This window comes from Ascidiella aspersa, chromosome 4, assembly GCF_963924565.1.
Source record: "Ascidiella aspersa chromosome 4, kaAscAspe10.2, whole genome shotgun sequence".
In the NCBI taxonomy this organism is placed as follows: Eukaryota; Metazoa; Chordata; class Ascidiacea; order Phlebobranchia; family Ascidiidae; genus Ascidiella; species Ascidiella aspersa.
In genome coordinates, this window is record NC_139450.1 from 19,196,343 (window position 1) to 19,215,611 (window position 19,269).

The 19,269-nt window shown below is 36.6% G+C and overlaps 1 protein-coding gene across 1 annotated transcript; it reads left to right on the forward strand.

The window, feature by feature from the left end:
* Positions 1 to 9,044: 9,044 nt before the first annotated feature.
* On the forward strand, positions 9,045 to 11,534 carry LOC146148568 (uncharacterized). The gene has a single exon (XM_083387432.1). The coding sequence runs from the start codon at positions 9,109 to 9,111 to the stop codon at positions 10,690 to 10,692; it is 1,584 nt and encodes a 527-aa protein (XP_083243558.1). The 5' UTR covers positions 9,045 to 9,108; the 3' UTR covers positions 10,693 to 11,534.
* Positions 11,535 to 19,269: the final 7,735 nt, after the last annotated feature.

Genomic DNA, 19,269 nt, shown 5'->3' on the forward strand with positions numbered 1-19,269 from the left:
TGTTCTCAGAATGACAGCGAGTGTTTGGTAAAAGGCGTGAAAAAGTGACAAATCCTAAATCGTAACATATTTGATAAATACACAATACAATAAATTCCAAATTATCCACTAATTATTACTTATGACGCTATAGACACTCCAGCACAAAAGGAATTGCCGTCGTGAATGTAACACGACGGCTGTTTTTCGCAATATTCCCGCAAGGTTGCTATTTTTTTAACACAATTGACTTTTGTTAGAAAGTGTTTCATACGATTTGATCGAAATGAACATGAACAAGGCAATGAGTCACGAGTTGTAGCTTTTAGCAACACGTTCAACAACAATATGTTATTCTTCTGTCGATAAGCCAACGAACGACAGGTGTTTTGTTGTTGTCTCTTTGTCTAGCTCACGTCCTATCGTCATACATGGTGAAACGTGAAACTGTGAAGACAAAAGAAAGGAGGGTCAGTTATTTGTTAAGAATTAAATTCTATTGATCTTTAACATTGAGCAACATCTCCTTATAAATTTGCATTTTTTTAGTTTGCACAATTCGTTCAATGTAAGTTTTAAACTAACGACGCATCACAAGAAAATACGCTTTGAAGTTGTTGCTTATTCACTATTGCTTTCAACAAAAGGCAGGAAATGGGGTGTTCCTAAAGTTGTGATTTGAAAGCTAATGTTTCGCGTGTGGATAAATCATTATGCTTTTTCATACGAGGTATTTAAACTCGTGTGTAAACGCGGCTGCGTGATGAGAGAAAAACAGACAAAAACCCAAAACGTACCAAATGTTTAAAAGAATTCGGAAATTTAACACGAAATTATTTCGTGCACAACAAAATTAAGTCGTGATTCACAAGTTTAACGCGTTGATTTCAAACTATTGAATTCCAAGCAGGGCTGGGGAGCCACCGTAAAATAGCATTAGCTCCGGCTCCAGCTCCGGAGTCGTAAAACTCAATCCTTTGGCTCCCGCTCCAGCTCCGGAGCCATCAAACACACACCCAATGACTCCGGCTCCAGCTCCGGTGCCACCAGTCACTTATTCAATGACAAGTTTTAAAAATTGCTTTTGGCTAACTAACGTTGGAGATGGAACAAAATATAATTTCTTAGCTTTAGCACCACAAATTGAAAAATGGCTTCTGCTCCACAAAAATAATAAAAAGGGTTCCGGCTCCGGCTCCGGCTCCAGCTCCACAAAAATAATAACAATGGCTCCGGCTCCGGCTCTGGCTCCAGAGAAAATGCTTAGCTCCTGGTTCCGGGCTCCAGCTCCGGCTCCGGCTCCCTAATAAAAGTCACATAAAAACAATTTACAGACCTTTCGGTCTATATTTTTACTTATTATATATATATATATATATTTTCAAAAGTATAATAGCTTTTCACCTGATAAACTAGGCAGAATCAGTTATTGTGAAATCCATAATTCCGTTTCGTTTTCCATGATTCCAAACGGTGGTGATGTCTTTATCGGCAACGCTTGTTTGTATTTCGTGTTTCGAATTCCAAGCAAATGCTTTGCTGACGCTATGGAGCGTCTTGCGACGTATCTTTCGACGAGTTCAATTCTTCCAACAGCTAGCTTCTTGCAGGTGCCAAACACAATAGATTTCAGGCGATCGTTTGTAGGTGGTCCGTACCGATTAAGGCACATCTTCTCTTGAGCTTCGTTCGTCACTCGGAGGGCATCATTTGACGCAGGCGGGGCTAATTCAAGTCTCATTACTCATTTAGTCTTAATGATTCACTTCACTTGTTCGTGGTAAAGTCTTATTCAAATTGAACTTTTCATCTTCTGCTTCGCATTAAGCCTTAGCTCAGAAAACAATCACTCGACTTACAGCAGCAACCATTCTGTTTATTAACTGGACAAGACTGTATATAATGATATAAGCTTTCGCATATATAAGTTGAAAGTTTGCATAAAAGAGGAAAGGCCACACCAAAAAGCGGAAATGATTTATAATCCGGAGCCTTTTTGGCAGCCGGGAACTTTAACAATAACGCGTTCACACAGGTGAAATACTTTTATCTGTTACGGAAATATGTGTCACGATATAACATTATTCATGTGTCAAACAGCCGAATGCTCTGTTCTCAGAATGACAGCGAGTGTTTGGTAAAAGGCGTGAAAAAGTGACAAATAACATATTTGATAAATACACAATAACAATAAATTCCAAATTATCCACTAATTATTACTTATGACACTTCAAACCGAAACCGTTTTATGTAAGATTGTAAGGAGCCGAATCGGAGTTTAACCGAATAATTTAAAAGAACCGAACCCGAACCTGTCACCAAAATCGGTTCACCACATCATGACGTCACATCCTCTATTTTACAGAGTCAAGTTATGACATGTTCGAAATTTTATGAAAAAAAATAAATACTTATTAAATAAAACATTGCTTATTTTATTTTTCAGTTAATTCAATAACGAGCTGCTTGTTTACGTCATGTAACTATACATTTATTGACCCACATTTTTATCTCATATTGCATCCTAACCGGAACTTTATAAACCGGTTTTGAAAAATAAATTTAGTCGAACCGGTGCTAAACCGGAACTGGTCTGAAAAAATCCTTGAACCCGAACCGAACCTGTGACTCATAATCAGGGGCGCCCGCAGAAAATTTTCCAGGGTGGGACCAACCAGGGGCGTAACCAGAAAATCAAACAAGCGGGATCCATAATTTTTAACTTAGGGAATTCCCCTATTTTTCGTTTGACGTTAATGAATGATGACGTCATAAAACAGTGACAGTATGACGTCATAGAATGGTGATTGCAAGACATGATAAAAAAAATAATTAGAAACAGCCAAATACGTCCAGCCAAAGCGACCGCATGCGTCGTCGACAATCCTGTAAGGCGCCAGCTGCGAAATCACAGTGTGCAATCTTTAACTAGGGGCGAAAAAACAAACAAAGACCGTGAAATATATGTGACTAATTGTGGTAGAATCACATATAATTCGACTATCAGTAGCGCAGTTTTCAAGGTACATGAACAGAACGAGCGCTAAATTACAAGCACGTCTTTCACCACCTGCAATACTAAACGAAGATCGTTTTTTCCGGGTGTTATTATGCCACGATTAGCACAACATCTGCGCCGAGCTGTGTGCTAAGTAAGCTAAATTACAAGCTGCGGTTGAGGGAAAATAAGTTGTGTCAATTGCACACTAAACACGTGATCTTACAGTATGCTTAAAGAGCATAATTTTGCGTTAACCATTATTACTTAAAAATGGAGACTTTGAAACGCGCACGACAGTCACCATTATACCTTATTTTTAGAATCTGCTTCAGTTAAACAAATGTCGATGTTACACCAACATCGGAAATTAGCGCAGAGACCGAACTGCGAGGAACATACTGCGTATAACTCGACGTTTTTTAGCGAGAAAAAAAGAAAGAAGGTTTGACTTAGCGTTGTTAATTGTCGAATACACACTTGATAAATCAGTCAACCTAAACAAATAACGAAAGGTCGACCAAACGAAAGACGAAAAACAACGTTTTTGATTGCGCTCGATTTTGGTTTCGCATTAGATTAAGACGCGTGAACCAATTACTTAAAAAGCACGCCGCTTCAAACAGTTTGTTAAACCATGAAAAACCGAACAAAAAACGATAATATCACTTACAAAAGGGGGTAAGAATCAACATTCACCATTGTCATTTCGGCGAAATATTTGTTTTACGTAGGCCTATATTGGCGCGAAAGAAAGGCAAAATAAAACAACTTTCCGAATTAAGTTTTTTTTTTAATTTTAACATAACAAAGCTATAACATGTCTAATTCACATCAATCCACTTTCATTTTTCAACAGCGCTTCAGGTATCTTCAACGAAATAAGTTTTCGTGGAACACTCGTTCAACTGCCATATACGGTTTGTTTTGATTTGGCGAAGCGTCATTGGTAGGCTTGCCATACGTCCCGGTTTAGCCCCGGTTTTAAGGCCATGACCCGGTGTCCCGCCCGGTTAACCAATTTGTCCCGGATTTTTTAATGTGAGATTTAGAAAAAAAAATTAAAAAATGTAAAAACTCTTGAGTTAGCAATTTAGCAATTCTTTCTTAAAACTAAGTAATACTTTTTACTTTTGGTTGGTAAGGCTGTCAAGCAATTTTTTTTAGCATAAATTAGTTTTTTTTCCACCGGATGTTACGAAATATTTTTCTGGGGTTGAGGTTGCTAGGGCGAGTTTCTTTTTTGTGTCTAGTGAGTAAAAAAATTGAATTGATATTATCCAGCGGGTGCTGGGAGATATCTTTTTGAGGAAGGTAAGCGAGCGCCGTCGCAACCCGGTCACCGTTAAGCAATTTTTATTTTTAAGGATTTTTTCACGTATGACGCAGTTTGGTGCCGGTATTATTTGCTTGAATATTACGCAAGTCTAAACAATTGCTGTTACAACCTAAAGTTTAACGATTGTTAGTAATTCCGGATCGCTAAATCGCGGGTTTTCAGCATTACAAAAGTCATCACATACTGATTGCTTTAAAATAAATAAGTTTTAATGTTTCCAACTTAATATGTTTAAAAACTTCTTGATGTGGGTTACCGCGCAAAATTTAGGTAGAGTTCGCAAAATTGCCAATTATGGCTGCCATACAACTTAAGGTTTTACGTTAGTGAATGGTTCCCTATTGATATACGTCACTGTTTTTGTTACGTAAAATATGTTTAACGTATTTAGCCGTTAGGTATTTTTATAACACGCCATCCGATTAAATGCTGCTTCCACACAGGCTAAAAAATGTGACTCTATTTGTGGGGAAGCATTTAGTAAACCCATTTCAGGCACAATGAGCAAAAAAAGTCAAGGGCCGAACAACATATATGCTGTATAACAATTACGATTAGAGAAATTAAAATATTTTATTTCGAAAAAAGTTTAAAATGTATACCACTTTACACACTATTTATTTAGCACTCAAGCCAGGATATTACGCTATCCGTAACATTACTAATTAGTAACATGGTAAATTACCTTTTTAAATCATCGGCAATAACACGCGGCTCAAGCAAATGACGCAAAGTACAACATAATATGTACCGGTAATTTAGTTTTAAGAGGCAAGCTACATGGAATCTTACATTTTGTTTGACCTATGCTTGAGAATGATTTGGTCCGGGGAGTATGAATTTGTTATGGACACATCGCCTTTGGCAACATGTACGGCATAATATTGTTACTGTTTTCACGAGGACCGCATCCTACTTTAATTTAGAAAGTATTTACCCGACTCATTTGTTTCACAATACAGAAAACTACTTTCGGTTACAATTTAAACTACTTAGACAAACCACCCTTAAAAATAGGGCCCTGAAAAATAGCCCCCGACAAAATACAAAACAACCGCAACCCCGTTAAGCTTATTAGTTGCATTAAATTATTTTGTATTAGGTTACATTAAGTTTATTTGCAGTTTTCAATATGCGTCCCGGATTTACGTTTCTAAAAAATGGCAAGCCAGTCATTGGCGGATATTTTTCGCGCAACCGGTTTGTTGCCATATCCTTGAACGATTTAAACTCTTGATTGCAGTTGCACATTTCCGCGTTTAACCCGAAACAAAAAAATTCTTGAGAACATTTCTTTTATGACATCGCGCTTTGACCCCTCATATCTAAAACACGACAAAAAACATTGTTCTTCCTAGGTAGGCTTGCCATTTTTCAGAAACGTCAATCCGGGACGCAAATTGAACACTGCAAATAAACTTAATGCAACTAATAAACTTAACGGGGTTGCGGTTGTTTTATATTTTGTCAGAGGATATTTTTCAGGGCACTATTTTTAAGGGTGGTTTGTCTAAGTCAGGGGTCGGCAACCTTTTCCTTGTCGCGGGCCAAACTAAACCCAGGAAGTTCTCGGCGGGCCGTAATAAATTTCCACTAACAATTTTAAAATAAAAACGCGTGGCCTTCAAGCATTTTGTTACTCTTCATCGGGTGGTATTTAAGTTGAGCCAAATTGTACTCAAATAATTGGCGATTCACGAAGCGCAAAAATAAAGCTTGTATTTGGTTAAAAGTATAAATGACGGGATACATAAAAAAATGAGTCGTGTAAATACTTTCTACAATTAATGGATGCGGCTTTTGTGAAAGCAGCAACAATATTAGGCCGTACATGTTGGCAAAGGCGCTGTGTCCGTAACAAATTCGTATTCCCCGGACCAAGTCATTCTTAAGCGTAGGTTAAACAAAACGTAAGATTCCATCAGGCTGGCCTCTTAAAGCTATTACATATTGTTGTACTTCGCGTCATTTGCTTGAGCCGCGTGTTATTGTCGATGATTTAAAAAGGTTAACATGTTACGGATAGCGTAATATCCTGGCTTGAGTGCTAAATAGTGTGTAAAGTGGTAAACATTTAATTTTTTTTTATTTAATTTTTTTTTTTTTTTTTTTTTTTTAAATAGAACATTTTTCTCTAATCGTTAATTGTTATAGCCTACTACAGCATATATATGTTGGTCGTCCCTTGACTATTTTTTTGCTTATTGTGCCTGAAATGGGTTAACTAAATGCTTCCCCACAAATGGAGTCACATTTTTAATCTGTGTGGAAGCAGCATTCAATCGGATGGCGTTTATCAGCGTGACTGTGAAACATGTAATTGTTCGTGTTCGCAAACTAACATTATACATTTTGTTGAAACCAAATTGCAAATAATGTGTGCTTATTTGAAATGAAACGACTAAATACCCAACGGTTAAGCACGTCAAACCTATTTTACGTACCGGTAACGAAAACCAGTGACATATATCAATTTTTATACGATGCAACAAGTATGTAACTAATGAGCAAGTTAAGTTAAATTAACCACTCGCAAACATAAAACCTTTTAAGCAGTCGAACGTAAGTGAAATCTCGTTTGAAACTGAAAATCGGATAATATTAAAACCGCCGCATTCTGAATGTGTTACTTTTCTCCCAGCACCCGCCGGATAATATTAATTAAATTTTTTTTACTCACCACACACAAAAAAGAAACTAGCCCCAGCAACCTTACCCCCAGAAAAGTATTTCTTAACACCCGCTGGAAAAATAAATTAATTTATGTTAAAAAAATTTGCTTGACAGCCTTACCAACCAAAAATGAAAAGTAAAAAGTATTACTTATAGTTTTAAGAAAGAATTGCTAAATGGCTATATCTTTTCTAATTTTTTGTTGTAAATCTCAAATTGAAAAATCCGGGACAAATTGGTTACTTGGGCGTGACACCGGGACATGGCCTTAAAACCGGGACTGTCCCGGCTAAACCGGGACGTATGGCAAGCCTATTCCTAGGGTCCCTGCTAAATCAGCCTAAAATATTCTTGCTCACTAAAAAAAATTCAGTATGAAATGTTGCTCGCATTTCATATAGACCCAGGATACTAAAATTATACGGCTCAACACAAAACTTACTTTAGCTTTAACTTTTGGAAAAAAACATTACATGGCACTCTTTATCCCTCAAGTGGCCAAAAATGGTAATTACTATGGTAATAGTCTAGCATAAAGAGGGATGCTGGAATTCAGTTTATGATCGATTTTATTAATGTTTACAAAAAAATTACTTTTTTGTGTGAAAAAATATTTTAATTTTTGCACTAAATGAGTTATTTTATTTCAGGCCAAGTCAAAAAGTTCGGCGCTGGTCTAGAATCCTACCACAACGTTGAAATGATTATTAAGCAATGCATAATATGTGGGTTAGGGTGTCGGTTAGTGTTTGGGTGTGGGTAGGTCAAGTAATATCGTTTAACACTATTACTGGACTCACCCAAACCCAAACGCTAACCGGCACCATAACCCAAATAATGTTTGTTGTGGTAGGATTCTAGACGAGCGCCAAAAGTTCTATTTAAATTTCACTTCTCGTTTAAATATTAATTTCTTACAAAACACAAAATCAGTGGTCACTGACAGGGCCAAGCAATCTGCATTCTGTGGCAGGTGTACATCCGATATTTATTGAAAAATTTTGTGTTCACACCTAAATTAGTACATTGCACACTTCTATTTCGTAAAAAGGTTGAAATGTGGTAGGATTGCATATCTCAGGTGTACAAAAATCGACACTGCACTCCCGAGATCGTGACGTGCCATGAAATGCAGAGTGGACTGACTAAATACCATAATTTGTGTCTGTCAAGGATTTCCAAAAAAATATTGCACTGAAATGCAATCGGGCAGTGGTCGTTAGCAGTTGCAATCATTGGCTGTTTTTTAAATGTGTTTAAATGGAACACTGCATCGGGCATAGACTATTTTACCTACTTTAGAGCAATCAAAATAAAGTAATATACATTAAAGTTTATTTTCCTTTTTAATTCACGGCCCTGGTCTAGAATCCTACCACATTTTATTCCGGAGATTTATTGCTAACATTATTTGAGTGCAAGTTAGCATTTTGGTGGGTCAAATATTATTATTATTATATTTTTCACTTCTATTATTCAAAATGAGAAGTAAGGTTCCGAAATTTATTAATAAATAAGGTCATAGAAGATACACTGGAAATAGTCTTAAAAACCTCTGCCAATCCTTTTTTTGTGTGAATTAATAAACATGTAAGTAGTAAATGGAAGGCACAGTTTACATTTGACAAAAAAACATGACTGAAAATATATTTCTTTTCACATAACCCCCTTTAGTCATAACCCAAATGACATAAAGTCAGCTAATTGTACTGAATAGAAATCACATTATTTTAAAACAATATTTTCAGTGCTCAACCATGCCTAGTTGATCTGTACATAAACAAAATTTATTTTACAGGAACTTTTAATTTTATTTTTATACCACATAACATAAGTCTAGTTATTTGTTAGTGAAGAACTCGCTCGTACACTTCAATTTATCTCACTTGTTTTAGTCAAATGTTCAAATAAAAATACAATTTACTAACACCTATAGTACAGTCCGTACACCTACAGTACAGACCACAATCATGAACATGTAATTAAACTAGTTACTTAAAATATTTTATTTCACTGAATGCTATCATGTTACAACGTATATCTATTTAGATGGAAAGCATCATAGATCACAGTTTATAACATAACTTTGCACATAGGACTATAAGACAGATACTGTAAAATGTCACAGCTAGCACTCACTTCACAAGGATTTGAATTAAATTTAGATGAAGATCTTCTGGCAACTGAATTTTTCGGAGATGAATATGAGAAGTCACTGCGGCCATCCCTGGCAGACAAACTACAAGTTGGATTTTTAACTTCTGACCAGTTTACTCAAACAAAAGAAACCGAGATTTTAGACATAAAGCAGATGACAGACACTGTAAAGTTGCTAGTTGAAAATATGGGTTCATTGAAAAGAGATTTGCAATTCAGCAAACAAGTTTTAAAAGCTGCATTTGAGGAAAAGCTTCAAAATAAATCATATGATCTTTATTCAAAATTAAACAATCGACTTCAAGATTTGCAAAGTATCCATGAAGAAAGAGTAGCAGTGGTTCGCAGAAGCTTTAAGCAACAATTACAGGATGCACTCGTTAAAATGGCTGCACATTATAAAAAATACTATGAGGCTAAGCTAGCTGGTAAATTAACGCCAACAAGTACCCAGTCAACTAAAAGGAAAATTGCCGGCCTTGAAAATGAACTACGCCAAAATCAATCCATATTTCAAATGATGGAAGTACAAATTGAACAACTAAAAGCTGAACTCGATGCTAAACCAGAACAAACCGAAATCAAAATTGACACTTCTGAATTAGATGCTATGCAGGAACAAAATACAGAATTACAAAATGAAATTAGTAAACTCAGTGACAAAATAAATGACCTTTCAACCTGCATTGAATTTCGAGATGAAAAAATTAGGCAACTGGGCATAGAACTCATAGAAAGTAAATCTGAAACTGAAAAAGAAAGAGACACAACCAGGAGACTTGCACGACAAATTGAAGAATCAAAACGTCAAATGGAAGATGAGAAAATGAATGCCTTAAAAGAACTAGATAAGCAAAAATTTGCCATGGAGAGGGACATGGCATCAAAATTAGCGGACAATGAAGCTGCTGCTGCAACTGCTGCAAGAGAGCGTGCTAAAATGCTTGAAGAAATGGAAATTGAATTGCAAAAACGACTTTTAGATGAAAGAAAAAAATTTGAGCTAAAGTTGTCACAAGAAAAAGAAGAAGCCCAACGCAAAAATCGTGCTTTAGAAGAGTCAAAATCATTTGAAAAACTTGTTGAGCAACAAAAGCATGAAATTTTACTTTTAAAGGCAAGACTGGAAAAATCACAAAAGTTATGGGAAAAAAAATTTGCCATACTCCGGTCAAGTTTGCATTCTTTAAAAGATGAAAGTTACATAAGATTGCAGCTACAAAAACAAGCTGCAACATTAAAGTATGCTTCGATAAGCTATGGCCCAGAAGGGCCTACACAATCACCAACGCAGCAACAAGGAATGGGAACAGGATCTGTGAAAAACACACACATACCATCAGCTAAGCCTTTGCCAAGCATTAAAAAAGGAAACAAAGTATTCAACAGTAGAAGAACAAATACAATTCCAAGTGGTGTAGGAACTGATCCATTTAGTGGTGACGAAGAAGAACAAAATGATGAATTTGAGGAGGGGTTTGTTCCTCTTCCTCCAAAGCCAAATGTTGGAGATTATATGCCCTCAGTTGGCGGGGCTTGCCTATAACATGAATATGTGATTCAATGGTTGATTATTCTGATTTTTTTCAATGTTTGCCCATATAATGTACTCTCTAAAAGAGGCCCAAGGCACCCCTTGGTGGTAACCAATTGGTATAATCAAATGGTTTCTCAGCTAGTCTACAGAAAATTATGTTTAGCTTGCTATGCTTGGAAGAATTGGTTTTAAACTCTAACTAAAGTAAAAAGATCAACAAAATAATGGTTAAGCTTTATGCATATTTTAAGGTTGCCATCTTAAATTGTATTTTACATTTTTTTTTTTTTATGATGCCTATATATATTATATATATGGCTTAGTACCTACTGTTTGCTGTGTGCTGGGCATCCCGACTGAGCTTCCAGTCAAAGCCTCCCAATTTTTTCTACAATTTTAACTAAATATATGCAAATATTTTTCATGTCTATTTTCTAGTATGTTTTACCGCTTTTTGGGTGCCTTTTTCAATCTAGCTCAGGGCTCTTCAAATCAGTATACTGTGTGTATACCAGATCAAAGCTAAGGTATATAACTTACAAAAGGTGTAAGGGTATACAAATTATATTAGTAGGCTATTCGTGCATGAATACGTTTATTTTTCTTTGTGATATGAGGCCCAATATGTTCACTATACCAAACAACTATTTACTATTTTTTTTTATTTCTTGTGCAATGGTTGATCCAGGGAGAGGAAGGCACCTGGTCATGCACCCAAACTATTGGATACCTGTTTAAATTAAGTAAATGCAAAACAAAATTAGAATCTTTTATAGCCATTTTTATGTTTACAGGACATAAACGTACCGCAATATCGTAAAATATATATATTTCTTTATTAACAAAATTGAAAGACAGACGAGAATAAAAAATAGCACCTATCAAGAAGTGACAGGTTGGGCGAAAGGCCAGCCCACTTAACTTTATGAATTGCGAGATTTCCAGAATTTATACTCAAGAGTGTTTTATAGACTTGACCATAAAAACAAACATAGACATCGTTGGTAATGTCTTTGCATACTTGCAACGGTATATGACGAAGTGCACCAGTTCCAAACAGGAGAGTAACAGGGTCGTTTTGCAAGGAAATTAAAAGTTTTGAAGAAATCCAAGATGTTATTTCTTCCCAATAGATTTCAATATGAAGACAATTATAAAATATGTGCGAGATAGTTTCCGGGGCATTTCGACAGAAAACACATTTTTATTTTTTTCGGTAAACTTTTATTTAAGCTTAGAAGGAGGGAGCGTCAACAAGGAGTGTTATGCTTCGTTTGTTACTATCGCACGTAGGTTAAGTTTGATTTGAAACGAGCGTAGCTTGGTTTTAATTGTTGAATTATAGACATTACCATACAGTTTTTGCCAAGGAAAAGGCTTAAGTCCCCCTCCCAATTTTTTGGTTGCTTTTTCGGGGGAACCGATGCATACTGCTTAATTTTATTGTAAAGAGCCTTTGGAGTGACACATATTAAAAGTTCTGTAGCCTACATTTGTTAACTAAACATACTTTATTTTTCGAAATGTCGTTGGTATGATCCCATTCGGGTGGTAAGGCAGCAATCATTTTAATGAAGGATTTAAAGTCTGCGTTATTCAGTTTAAAGTTGTATTTTATTGCCAATTGGTCATACTTTTGGTCGTATTCCCGCATCGATGAGAAGCTTCAAGTAAAATATTTGGCGTTTAAATTTGACGCTTTTTGACACCCACAGTGACCTGCTGTGCGTTTTACTTGAATGGACAATTTGGATTATGGCTCTGAGGTTTGATATTATATTTCGTATAGTTTTCAGGGAGACAATTTTTTCGCTCTGTTTTGTGTTTATTCCCGGGTTGCCTCTAACCCAGCACTCTAGCTGCATTATGGATAACTCATTTCTTTCTAAAATATTTCAACGGGATGTGTAGTTAACATCCAAAAATTTTGCTACCGATTTAAGGTTTAAAGCTAAAATATAGGAATCGACATCTAACATATTTGAACCTCCTAGTTCAATGTTTGCAATCAGTTTGTTTCTTTTTACTCTTTCCCAACTGGAGCCCCAGAAATTGAAATAATTTGGTTTTTATTTGGCGAACAAAAGTATCCGGCAAGGTAACTGGTAACACACTACATTTGTATATTAACGTTGGTATTATACAAGGCTTTTTAAAATACATAAACGACCCAAGAGAGTTAGACCGCGGGACGACCATATGTTTAAAATTGTATTGACTTTTCCAATAAAATTACCGAAGTTCAGTGAAAACAACTGTTTTCTATCTCTTATTGGAATTTATTTCTACACCCATATAGCGGAATGACGTGTATAGGCCATGCCAGGCCTTTGTCTCCATAGGGTCTCTAGGCCATGCCAGACCTTTGTCTCCATAGGGTTTTGTTCACTTAACCGTTTTGGACCTACAAAGAACGCAAGGAATTTTTCCATGTTGACTGCGCAACCTGACATTTCAGTAAACAGATTAATGACACGAAATACCCGATCAAAATCAATTTGGTCGCCTCTACGAAATATGAACGTGTCATCAGCAAGGAGGGACACTTTAAATCGGTGTGTTTAATTTTTATTCCTTGAAAAGCACCTTCGCGCAGTGCCGTCGCCACAGGATCACCTAGCTGTCTGATGCCTCGTTCTATTATAATCTCTTTCGATTAAAAATGGTTACTTCTTATTCTGCAAGTTGGTCGAGAATGGCAACATTTTATCCAGTTTATTAATTTATTTCCAAACCCAAACGCGTTTAGAGCAGAATAAATAAAATCCCAACTTATTGTATCGAACGCTTTGTAAATGTCCAAGCTAAGTACCGCTCCTGCAAATTCATAAAAAATGCAGGAGTCCATGATGTCAAAGAGGATTCGGAGATTATCGCCTATGTACCTCCCCTTCATAAAACCATTTTGGTCTTCATTAATCAAGAGTTCAATAGGCCTATATGTTTTAAATCTGCTGTTAATAACTTTGAACATTATTTTATAATCAGGGTTTAGTAACGAAATAACGCGGTATTTGGTTGTACAGTAAGTAAGGTGTCTTTCTGTGGTTTCGGTATTAAGGTCACAGTACGGCCCCTTGCGACTGACTCTATGGCTAAATTGACTATAACGTTCGTTGTATGCGCCCCGGTCTATGCGCAGAACGCTATTCGAGGCTAAATTCTTGTAGCGAAACGCGTCTCTTTCAGCCACTAAACAATCACACACAGTTTGAATTTGAAGCTTGTTGTTGAAATGAAGAACGAGTGAAAGAAGCTGGCACAGTACAGGAAGGAGACGGTTTCTACACAAAAGGCAATGTGTCAAATACGATTAACTCGTGGTACGAATTCAAATATTATGCTTACCAACTATTTGGGGAACCGGAAGAATGTTAAGCAGTCAGCGTCACTTACTTATCAAACGCCTTAACTAAATAAAACAAGCAATTTAACAAACAAGGCCTCATTATGACGTCACACGCATAAACTTACCAAGAGTTAAGGCAAATGTAGGGGAACACACAACACGACCGACACTTCAATAAGTACAACGCACTATTTATGTATAATACCGATTTTTTTTGACCGAACGCGGAATAAGTTCTACACCTGAATAAAATCTACCTATAGCGCAATAAGAGCAATCTTGTCATAAGGGTTAAACAGTATTAAAACCTACGTTGGAATAATTTATTTTTAGCAATAAAACCTACGATGGAATAAATCAAAACCATACGGAGTACTTTCTAAAACGGAATAACCTCTAAAACCACAGGACTAAGTCCAAAACCAATCAGAACAGGACCTAATGTCGCCTGAATAAGACCTAAACATGTCGAAATTGAACCTAAAATCATTAGAATAAGGCCGAATTCTTTCAGAATAAGATGTAAAGCTTTCGGAATTATGACAAAATGCTTAGGGATAAGAACAAACCCCGATAGAATACGACCTGAACACGTCGGAACTGAACGAAAAATCATCGGAATAAGGCCAAATATTGTCGGAATAATAGCAAAATCCTTTGAAATAAAACCTAAAACAGTCAGAATATGATCTAAAGCTTTCGGAATTATGACAAAATGCTTAGGAATAAGACCAAACCCCGATAGAATACGACCTGAACACGTCGGAATTGAACGAAAAATCATCGGAATAAGGCCAAATATTGTCGGAATAAAAGCAAAATCCTTTGACATAAAACCTAAAACAGTCAGAATATGATCTAAAGCTTTCTGAATCATGACAAAACCCTTAGGAATAAGACCTAAATTCGCCGGAATACGACCTGGACCAGTCCAAATAAGAAATAAATGGCCAAATGACGCCTATATACAGCCTTTTATCTAACCCCGAACCGCACCTCAACTTCAGTACTTACTTTCCCAATAATTCCAACAACTAAATTCCTTTTTAAACCCACCCTTTTCCCGCACTTAAACCCAAACAGTATATAGCAAAAAAAAAACTCTGGAATTTCAAACTGCGATCACTAGTATTATTTGTAAGTGTAATATATATTATTATACATTTTACAGCAAATTTGCTCCAGCCAAGGTGCCAACCTTGTTTGACTAATTTGAGGGTGCTGAGTTCAAATCTGGCATTCATTTTTGTCCATCACGTCAGGATTTTGAGTAATGATTTTTTTTCAATTAGGGCCAAGAACTAATATTTTTTTGAATATGTAAAAAAGGGACTTAAATCATAACTTACAAAAATTTTAATACAGTCTTATTAGATATTGAACTTTTGGAGTCAGATGAACTTTCCACTGTTAGTCCGCCAAATCATGCACACTTTGCCTTTTTTATATAAAAAGAAGGATAGAGTACCGGGGGGAATTGTAATATTGGCAAGGGTCTGACAATGATCTAATGATACGAGGAAAAGCGGTCCATAATATAAAAGATATGTGGTCAAAATTAATTTAAAGATAACAGTGTGAAACAGTTCAATATACCAAAACACTAAATTTAAAGCGGAGGATTATAACAAAATGACCAACTGGAAATATCCAACAGAGGACAACATCAGTTGAAAAAAATCAGAAAGGTTATATAATACTTGTAATACATGTTGGAAATGAATAAAGAGTTATTCGAAACTTTCAGAATGATACCTACTTTTGTATGGGCTTTGATATTTTTATTACGTCTTGCTACAACCTCCAATCATTATGTTCCAAATTAATAAAATTGCGAATCATACCCAGTCAATTGAAAGGGCGATTTGAAAGGGCCCCTGTTCCTTGGTGGCCGGGGACATATGTACTCTATCATTTTTTTGTGTGGAAAGAGGAAATATCTAGCTACATGTAAAGTTAGCTTGATTTATTTGGTTCAGTGTACTGGCTAGCCAAGAGTGATTTTCTAAGAAATGGTGTTTAGAGGACCTTCGGAACAGTCTTTTCCATTGGTCCCTCGATCATTTTGTGATCATTGTCTTAGATTATAAGAATAATAGCATGTCAACTTTTAAGACCAGAGCATCTAATAAGGGATTGTTTACTGAGGACCAGGGCTGAGGGACCAGGGCTGAGTCGGATCCGGGACTCGACGAAGTCGGTTTGTTTTATTGGAGTCGGACTCGGGGCTCGAGTAGGACTATGTCAAAATACGTAATTCCCGAATCAGACGAGCGCAGTGTCAAATTTTAAAACTGATATGGTCACCAACTGTAAATTGTAAAGGCTGAATAGCATATATGGTGCATATTTTCCAACCATGTATTGTGAGTGAATGAATTATATGACATGCATATGAGTAAATTGCTGAATCCATCGTATTTAGTTAAGTAAATTGGCGGAATACAGGCTGTAGAGCAATGTTCCCTCTAAGAAAATTTTCTACTGCGCAAACATTTTTTGTAGTGTCGAGAATATCTTAAGGCTGCGTTGGCAGGGGCCCGCGCCAGATCAATGTTTTTTGTATTGGCGCGAGGCCTAAAAATTTGGGTGACATCACACTTTTATGAACTAAATATTTTCAAAAAACTTGCATGTGCAACTGCAATCAAGTTAGATATGTTCAAGCCTAAGTTAAAGTGTGATTTCGGTCCTTTACGGGAACACACAATAAGACCTAAAAAGCAACTATACCAAAGCAGAATTTTGTTATCAAAACCGTCTTAATAAGACCTAAATCTGCCGGAATACTTCCTAAATTCAACACAATTAGGCCTAAATGGCCAAAATAACTCCTGAAACTGTAGGTACATTGCATTATTGCTGGGTAATAGATGGGGTTAGAAAACAGGTTGAAGGTTAAAATTATTAAGGGAGTTAATGATGTACTTATGTGTGGCGTTTGGGGTTAGGTAAAGTGTTGTTTAGGCCTGATTTCGAAGTGATATATTAACAGGCTATAAGTATGTCGAGCATGTTCATCGTGATTTGATCTTCATTAAAAGCAAAAAACACGCCTAAAGTAGTTTATTCTAATTAGCAAAGGCTGTATTAGCTGTTATATTTTCGATAATAGATCTTTAAAAGAGAGAAGCGTGCCATGGTGTGCAAGGCGATTGTGAGCTAAAATTATATCATTATAACATAGCCTAAAATTAAATAAAATAAGTCCAAATTTACCTAACTTCACAGGCATGCTTCGAGGGTTAAGCATAAGGTAGCTTTTAATGCAGACTAAACGACAAACGGACAGTACGGGATTATTAATAATACTACATATAAAAAAAATTTCTTATTGCAGTAGAGCTCACGCCTAAAAGAGTTATAAATAGCGACTTTTATCAAGTGCGCGATAACATTGGTACATTGCAACGCTGCGAGGATGCTGTTAAGACCACCTATAGCAGTGTTTCCCAACCTTTTTTACACTAGTGCCCCCTTGGGCTCAGTATTATTTCATATCGCCCCCCTCATCTTGCTTTACAGTTAAGTATTATATTAATCGTTGTCTAACATCATATTGTCTTCACTTTCGTTTCGATAAGCTGTCAGTGATATTTTAGGTTGCCTAACATACATTCACTATTGGAATTTATACATACATTATTTCACCAGGTTATGTCATTACCAGGAAAAATTCATATCTTTCTGCACCAAGACTTTAAATCCTTTTTTAGTCGCGGGCCGCAACCAAACTCATAAATGTCTCTGTGGGCGCGCAAAATGTTAACTAAGAAAAATGTTAAAACAACTGTGAATCAGGCGGGCCTCGGATTTTTTTTATCCATGCTAATAATGAAAAGTGTAATAGTGTTTTTTAATGTTAATGTTTTGAAGTCCGGGCGCACCTGGCGAGCGAAGCGAGCGCGATTTTTTTGGGGTATAACGGCATTTCTTTTAAATTTTCTGCTAGTTTTTATTACATTGGCGAAAAAATAAAAAAATGTTAAAAAATATATGTCTAATATTTTTGAATACGTTTTCCGTTTGTCCGCGACACACTTTGCTGCCTTCCACGTCCCAACAGTAAAGAAGCGCTGATCTAGTCTCAAGACAGCATCAAAACGTAAACAAACTGGACGTAGAAAGATCATTCGCGCAGCGCGAAAATTTTTCGCCCGTAATAAGTTAAAATAGTCAAAAAGTATTTAAAATGGACTCGTGTCTAGTTTGTCAAAGAGTCGGCGGGTAGAGGGCCGTAGATTGGCGACCCCTGCTTTAAATATACAAACATTTTGCCGCGTATAAAACGGTGAAACGCAACAACAACCAACAGCTTTACATAAGAAAGCCAATTATTACGTAACAATGGTCGGGAAACTACTACAAGTTCGCAGTACGGAAGTTGCCATTTAAGGTTAAAAGTTACCTACGTCCTACAGTCTGTTTGTTACTATTTGTATGTGAACTTTTTATAAAATTTTGATATAAGTACTTTCATGTAACGCCCCCTTATGTGCGTTCAGCGCCCCCCAAATCATGAAAAGACTCAAAACGCCCCCTTGGAACTCGCCAACGCCCACAGGGGGCGGTACCGCCCAAATTGGGAACCTCTGACCTATAGCATACAAGCATGGCACTTAACCTCGTAACGACGTGCATAACTGTAAAATGTAGTTGTAACTTGTAGAAACCATGGTTTGCAGGACACTATTGTAAGTGCACAATGCATTCGTAAACGTTAGACCAGTTTTCAGGCGGCCACGAGCATAGAATATTTAAATTGTTTCTTCAAGAAAATTAATTGTGTTTTTGTTGTGACTTTGGAGACTTCTCTCGTTGTGTGAGTTTTTTTTGTAAAATGTGAGCAGGGGAACAAGTTGTTGGGAGTCCATATACCGGGGTCACGGCTTCTAAAGAGTGCCAAAATTTGGACTAAAACCTGATAGTCGCAATACGGTCTAAATCAGGTTCCCAACGTGGGCGGTACCGCCCCCTTGTGGGCGTTGGCGACTTACAAGGGGGCGTTTTGGGTCTTTTTCTAATTTGGGGGGCGCTGAACGCACATAAGGGAACGTTACAAGAAAGTACTGATGGCAAAATTTTGTAAAAGGTTCACATAAAAATAGTAACAAACAGCATTGTAGGTAACTTTTAACCTTATGGCAACTTCCGTACTGCGAATTGTAGTAGTTTCCCGACCATTGTTACGTAATAATTGGCTTTCTTATGTTAAGTTGTTGCGTTTCACCGTTTTA

What these genes read in the sequence shown, in the direction of transcription:
- LOC146148568 (XM_083387432.1), top strand. Translation starts at nt 9,109, where the DNA reads ATGTCACAGCTAGCACTCACTTCACAAGGATTTGAATTAAATTTAGAT.